Source organism: Grus americana, chromosome 26 (genome assembly GCF_028858705.1).
Source record: "Grus americana isolate bGruAme1 chromosome 26, bGruAme1.mat, whole genome shotgun sequence".
NCBI lineage: Eukaryota > Metazoa > Chordata > Aves > Gruiformes > Gruidae > Grus > Grus americana.
The window spans coordinates 4,054,430-4,061,862 of NC_072877.1; the positions used below are offsets into that span (position 1 = coordinate 4,054,430).

A 7,433-nucleotide genomic window follows, 5' to 3' on the forward strand; every position below is an offset into this window, starting at 1 on the left:
CCGTCGCACCCCGCGGCGGAAGGGGCGTGTCCGTGGGGGGAAGCGGCGGGCAGGGCGGGCAGGGCGGGAGCAGCCGCCGCCGCAGCAGCAGCAGCCCCGGTGCTGGTGTCATGTCGGGCCGCTGCTGCCAGGGGCAGACGCCAAGTCGCGACATCCCGGGCCCCGGCAAGCGCCTCGCCCTGCCCGACGGCGCCCCGCTGCCGCCTGGCGACTACAGCACCACGCCGGGGGGCACCGTCTTCGGGACCACGCCGGGCGGTGAGCGGCGGGCCGGGGCCAGGCCTCTCCCTGCGGGGGGATGCTCCAGCGGGAGCCCCTCCCCTCCCGGTGCTGCGGGCGGCACCGGGTTTGCGGTGGGAACCGGACGGGCCCTTGTTCGGGGGCGGCTCTTCCCCCCCCCCCAGCGTGGGGTTACGGGGAAGGCCCTAGTGTTTGGGGGGGGGGTGAGGAGGGAAGGGGGGAAGGGGCTCTCGTTTGGTCCGGGGGGAGCGGGGGGGGAGCCCTGGCTTTGCCCAGGGGCTGTATGGGGGTTTGGGGGTCTTTTATTCGGGTGGGGATATGGGGGTGGCCCCCGCTTTGGCTGGGGGTTTGCCTGGGAGGGGGGGAGCTTGCTCTGACTGGGGGGTGCGGGGGGGGGGGCTGTCGTTCTGCAGGCGGTGTGGGGAGGGCCCCCGTTTGGGCGGCAGCAGCTGTGTGGGTGTTCTCGCTTCAGCACTGGGGTGAGCTGGGAGCCCCGGGGGCTGCCTGGGGGGGGTCCCCCCCTCCCCGGGCCGGGGTCTGGCTTAGCAGGGCCAGCCTTTTCCCTGGGAGCTTGGCGGCTGCTGTGCTGTGTGAGAGAAGAAGGGAGCGGGGGGGGGGATTTCCACCCTCCCAAGAGTGAACTGGAGCCGGAGCAGCGTGACAGCGTCCGCCTGGGTGTCTGTGCTGCAAAGCAAGGCAGCTGTTTGTGCTCCTGGGTAGCCTTGCTGGAGCGAACCCATCCTCCAGTTTGGGTTACTTATTAATTCTAATCTCTAATATTTGCTGTTTCCTCTGGCAGTAAGTAAACCCTGGGGCTTTTTTTTTTCTTCTCCCAAGTTGCTCTAACTTCTGAAAGTGCAGTGCTCCTCTGTCACAAAAGGACGGTGGGTTGGTTCCCTCTTTCTTTGCTGCAAGAGATTTGTGCAGCCCCGATAGCCATGCTGCGTGTGACTACCAGGAGTGGCATCTTTTAGAGATTTCATCTTCAAATAAAGAATAAACATTGTGAGAGTTAGCTATACTCGCTGCCTGCTCAGGGTGGAGGCAGCTGGGTTGCAAGTCCGCAGTGTGTAAGCTCTGTGTTTATCTGAGCTACACCTAAAGCGTCCTCTGTCCCCGCGTACTACAGTGGGGATGTCACGTGCAAAGCTCCCTAAAGGGCTCGTCCATCTGAACGGTTTTGTGGCTTGCCTGAGTGTTTATTTTGAGTAGTTTGGCTTTCGAGATACGTGACTGCTGTTCCAGATGATAACACCGGGCATCGGATCGCTTGTGTGTATTTCCAGCCACGGCAGCTGCCTGCGCTCCTGCTGATCAGTGGTTTGAGATAATTTTTTCCATATCTTGAAGAATTTTTCCCCCGTGCTGCTGCATAAAAGATCAGGGTGAGCAGCAGGAATGATGAAACTGTACTTGAAGTTCAGCCAAAAGGACAAACTAAATGGGGGTGGTGGGTGATGTTTTGTTCGTCCCTCAGACCTACCAGACTCTTCACAACACAATATTTAAGGGGTTAAATTTCAGAGAAGGGGAAGTCAGCATTGCTGACTCACTTGGGTTTTTTGTTTTTGTGCAGAAAAGCTTGGTTGGGGAACTGAAGTTCTTGTGTTATTTTTGCCACATGTTCTCGCTCCTCTGAAAGCAGTAAATAACTGAAGTACTTAAATAGTACTTGCAGTAATTATGCCATGGAAGATAGGAGAAGGAGAATGACTTTCTCAGCTATATTCATGTGCTCTGAGTAACAGAATAGAAATGAACAATTAGCAGTGCTCTGCAGCATAATGAGCCTTCCAGGATTATCATCTGTTTGTCTCTGTTGGAGAGTTAATGAATGTCTAGAGCATGGAGGAGAAACATGAATTGTGTTTATTGTTAGGGTGTGCACACCTGGCAAAATCCACAGTGCTCTCGTGACTGCGTGGTACTTTAGTCCGTCCCCAGCCTGTTTGAGGACAACTCGTGCTGCAGGCGCTGGCCGTCTGCCTTCAGGTGTTGGATTTGGGTGCTAAAAGGAGGAGTGACTTCAAACCCCTGAAGGACTTGGAGGGGTGTTAGCTTTGGCTAGTTGGTCTGCCTTCGTGGTCACTATTGCAAAGAGTTCCTTGTGCTGCGCGGTCTGGAAGAGCTCTCATGAAAACATTCTCAATACATTGCACAGCAAACTCCCCAGATTAATGCATTAAAGCGTCACTTTAAAGAGTGCCGGGGCCAGGCCAGCGTGGGCTCGGAGAGCCCCTCTGCTTCCTGGGCCGTGCTCTCTTCATCTGTCTTCCGCTAACCCATATGTCCACAGATCCAGGCAGGATACTTTGCGTGTAAGCCCTGACTGCCGTAAAAATAAATAATCTGATGTTTCAGAACCACTTGGTTTAGGTCCTTTTGTTGGAAGTGTTCAGCATACGTAGCCCACTGAAGAAAGTCTGAGATTTTCTGCAAAACAGGAGGTTAAATCCGAAGAATCGGAAGAAAGAAGCAAATCAAGTTTGTCGTGCAAAACCTCTGACTAATTTTGGAGAAGAATTGAGGACTGTAATCTCTGAAGTCATCCCTTTGGCTGTAGGCAGCGCTGGGGATGTGAGTGATGGAAAAAGGGCTCGGTGCCAGGGCTGGAAACCCACAGCAGCAGTGCTGGGTGACTGCAAGCTTTGGAAAAGGTGGGACTCCACAGCCGTGGTATGCCGAGTTATGTGCATCCAACAGCCGAGGTTATTTACTTGGAGAGAGCAGGGGAACACTTGCTTTTCCAGTCATCAGGCACTTGTAGGTCAGCTTTCTCCTTAACATCTTTTTTTCTGGCCTGGCTCTGGGGTCAAAACCACAAGCTTTTCCTCCTAAGATTTTTCACAATGCTGAGATGAAGTTCTGGGGCAGATTGCTTTTGGGTCTCCAGAAGTGTTGAAGCGATGTCCTAAAATGCAGTTTGGCTAAAAGGGCCCTTCTGAGGAGGGCGGTCGCATCTCGCGATGCTCTAAAGCGTCCTCCCTCTAATCCCGGTAGCAGGGGAGCGGCACAGCCCACCGTAGGGCTGACGTGAGCGAGCTTCGCTTCGCTGTGGTTTCTGGCCTTGGGTTTGGTGCTAGCAACCAAGAGGAAAAGACTTGATTTTCCTTTTTCAGCTACCTTCACAGATCTCTCTGGGCTTTGATCTCCTCTGGAAGGGATGGCAGGATGAAGAAATTCCCTGTCCTCCGCCAGCGCTGTTTTTCTTACAGCAGCCAGCAGCGGTTGAAAAACCCCAACACAATAGCATGAACGAGCACAGAGGAGCGTGTAAGAGGTGGTGTGTGACCTTTAAGCATAGTCTGTTCTCAGCGTTCCTGTTGTGCCCGTCCTGGCTGCTCGCCCGCTTGCCGAGGGCACGCGTACACGTTGTCTTTAAGTAAAGCCCACGTGCAGTAGTATCTGGGGAGTCCCGCCTGCTCGGTCTGTCGCGAGCAGAGATGCACGGCGAGCAGAGGTGCCTTTTGCAGAGGGAACTGCCTCTGCACTGCTGGCTCGGCCACGGAGGTGTTGGTTCTCTCAGCGGGGACGGGATGGCTTAGAGCAGCGCAGTTCACGGTGCCTGTACTCCGTCAGGGAGCAGGAAAGGAGCGAGGTGTTGTACTGGATGCTCCTTCAAACCTAGTGTTTCATCCTGATGAAAATACTCAGTGAGCCAAATTCTCATCCGGACTTTCCAAGCTGCACAGTGAGGCAGTTGGAGGGGGGGGTGAAGCTGTGGTATAACCGGGATTTTCAGGGAGCAGAGCAGTTCCCAGGAGGTGTAGTCTTTCATACTAAATGCTCTCCCTTACAACAGGAGGAGAACTGCTATTAACTGGGCTTTATGTTTTTGAAGGAGCCCATTTTTATGGCCTTGGGCCGTGCCTGTTGACAGCCGTGGCTGGGTGTCCTGCTTCCATACGCTCTGGGCATGTGACCGTCAGAGGAACATGAACCAGGCATGGAAGCTCTGGTCCGCCTGAACTGTGCTCCTAATACTCGGTATGGAGCTGTAGTTCTAGGAAACCCCGTCCTCACCTCTGTGAACCTCCCAGGAATTTAACACTCGACTTGCAGGCTAGTCGCCTGCCTGCTCAGATCCAGCTAGGCACAGTTCTGAGCTGGGTTTGATCTCCCTTTGGATCTAGGGAAGCAATTCAAAATCTTTTAGTGAAAAAGTTTCCAGGGTTTCGGGAGCTCATTAGCAGAATTTTCTTGAAACGTGATATGCAGCTACATTGTTATAGCCGTGCTGCAAAATAAAGTGAGTTTAGTGTCCCTGAACAGATGTTAATGGGTGCTTGTTTCCCTGCGTGTGTGTATTTTAACTAAAAGTTTTTCAGGGAGCACACAAGGAGAAGTTGCCTTTCCCTCTTGCTGGAGCAGGAGCGGAGCAGTAGGGGCCTGACCCAGAGAGGAGGTTTACAGACTTCCTCTTGGGGGAAGAAAAAACTGATTTTCAGTACTTTCTGGGTTGAGGCTGCGGTCTGTTTGGACAGATCCCTTTTCTGTATGTGTTTTTTGAGTTTTTTCCAGCACAATTCCTTTATAAGGAACAGGCTGTTCAGATCATTCCTAGAAATCCGTGCCTGGAGCCGAGCTCTGCTCCCGCAGAGGCTCGCTGTGATGTGCTGGAGCTGGCGTGTCCCACGCAGGGCAGGGAGAGTAGGTCTGGTTAACCGTTCAAACAGCCGGGCATTAACAACTCTGTGTTCGAGCCTTTTTGTGTAACCGTGCCGGACAGCCAGCACCCGGTACGCGAGAGCAAATGTCTGTGCAGGGATTTCTGCCGGGCAGTGTCTGTTAGCCCGTGCGTGTGCTTGTGTCTGTCTACAATTCTCAGCCCCAGGCGACTTAGAAAAGCCTGTTATGTTTATGAGCCGCAATGAAATGCAGTTTACAGTTTCTTTGGGTTTTGCTATGACCTTGAGTTAGATCCAGCCCCTTCTACCTATCACACGCAATATCGGTCTGGGTTTCAGAGTCTTGTTCTCTCTGTGCACTGGTGCGTTAGCTATCGCTTGGGTTACTGACTTTCATACCTTTTTTTTTTTTTGGCAGATTAATTGTATCTGGCTTTTTTGTAAAGTAGCGCAGAATGAGCGGAGTAAGTGCTAAATGATGGGTATCATTTTAAGTGTCTCCTGTTTTGCACATCTAGCTGTGAAGATGGCCCAGCTGTATTTTGTGCATTAAAATGCTAAAAGCTGACAGTGGTGTTCTCTCCCTCCAGGTACCAGGATTATTTATGATCGTAAATTTTTGATGGAGTGCCGCAATTCTCCGGTTGCCAAAACACCACCTTCTGACCTTCCGGACATTCCAGGAGTTACGAGCCCAAATGTGGAGGAGTTGAAGATTGAGAACAACCATGTCCAGAGCTGTGATGAGAAAGCGAGCACAGGTGAGAGCATGGCAACAAACTGAAGTGCTGGTTCCTGGGAATACAAATGTTCACACATGGAATGGAGCCGGGAGATCCCTACGGTCAATACTCTGCTAACTTCTTGTAAAATCAAAGTGTGCTCGATGTTACTAGGTAATTAGGTTCTCATGGTTATTAGGTTCTGCGGTGGTCCCCAGTAATGTGATTTTTCTCAGTTAGTTAAGTGTAACTTCTTGTTATCACTTAATTCTCATTAATTCAGCATTTGGAGAACTGCTGTTGGATTAATAGTCCTGTGGTGAGAGAATGGGGGCAGCTGTTGCTGCCTCTCCGTCCTGCACCATCCTGCAGCTGCTTTGCCTTTTTGGAAAGGATCACGTTACGATTCAGAGCGGGGTTTGTCTGGGGGTTTTAATACCAGCCCCAGTTGTGAATTCCTTCTGACTTTTTTTTTTTTTTGACGCCGAGGTTTCTGATGTACAAGTGAGCTCAGTGGAAGTAGCTAGGGTATAATACCCGATTTGTGGATATCGATTATCTGGTATCCGTCGCTGTCTTTAGCAGGTTCTGCAGGCACTTGCAGGTGTGTGTAAGACAGCAAGGCAGAGTTGGTCCACAGGAGAACAGAGGTCACTGGCCGCTCTGTGCGCATCAGCACATAACTGCAGGCACTGTAGTAGCAACACGAGCAAGTATTTCTCTTGAACTTTTTTTTTAAAGCTATGTGAGATTACTTCTTGAAGCAACCTGAAACTACAAGCATGATTATATATCTTCTCTCTAAAAATAAAGATCTGAATGCTTGTTAGCTGACTTCTGTGCCCACTCTAAGCAAAACCTTTCCAGAGTCAATATTGCTTAATGTTGTTTTTTTTACACACTGTCGTGACCTTCAGTGGCTCAATGGATTCTCTGGCAACCCAAAATGCAGGCTGCACGCTGGGTGCCAGCTTGGTTGTGACTCTTGCGAAGAAGCGCCGTCCTCGGGAACGGATCATCGCTGCTCACGTTGGCACCCTGTCAGACTGGGTGAGCTGTGGTAACAGCTGTACAGATAGTAACGTGTGAAATGTGCGCTCGTGTCTTTGGCAACAGAAGTTTATACCAGTGATTGTCATCGACGTTATTCGTTACATTCCTTTTTACAAGGAAATCCAGGGGTAAAAATAAATTATTTAAAGGGCATCTCTACTTCTGCTCTTGTCTGTCTGCAAGTAAGATCCCCTCTACAGACAGAGGTTATATTTTGCTTGTATGAGGTGGTTTTCTTATCAAACTTGATGCCTGAACGTGGATTTTAAGTCCAAACTGCCACATCTGAAGGGCAGCTGATGGTTGTTTCTTCAGTAAAATATTTGGTATTTCATGTGAAGCTTTGAGGCCTCATTCGTGTGTTTTGTCCCTCTCACAGGTGAGGAAGAGCAGTTTGACATGGACATCTAAAGCACGTGCCCTGAGCGCTTCTCCAGTGAAGAACCAGGACCTTCTCTTGAGGATTCCCACCAGCCAGGCTTAAAAGCAGGCCATGCCTTGAGTGCCTTCCTGCTTCCCGGGAACGGCAGTCCATTCCCTTCCGAGAACAGCGTGTGTCCTGTTGCAAGGACGGAGTCTCAGCTTCTCCACGCACGTGTGATTACACAAGCGCAGCCCCTGCTGATGACGGGCCTTGGGGTGCCGGAGGAGACACTCTGAATGATTGTTTTTGTTTCCAGTTTTATGCTTTTGTTAATCATTTTAATACTGTAAAAGTTACAGAAATGCAATATAAGGGAGAAATAAAAATCATTTTTGAGTCTCCTGGTATGGAGATTAATGCAATAAA

At 50.9% G+C, this 7,433-nt stretch overlaps 1 protein-coding gene across 1 annotated transcript; it reads left to right on the plus strand.

Moving 5' to 3' along the window:
- Positions 1–7,433, plus strand: EIF4EBP1 (eukaryotic translation initiation factor 4E binding protein 1). The gene is made up of 3 exons (XM_054804654.1): positions 1–258; positions 5,459–5,629; positions 7,023–7,433. Exons 1-3 carry the CDS (start codon positions 111–113, stop codon positions 7,052–7,054), a joined length of 351 nt encoding a protein of 116 aa, XP_054660629.1. The 5' UTR covers positions 1–110; the 3' UTR covers positions 7,055–7,433.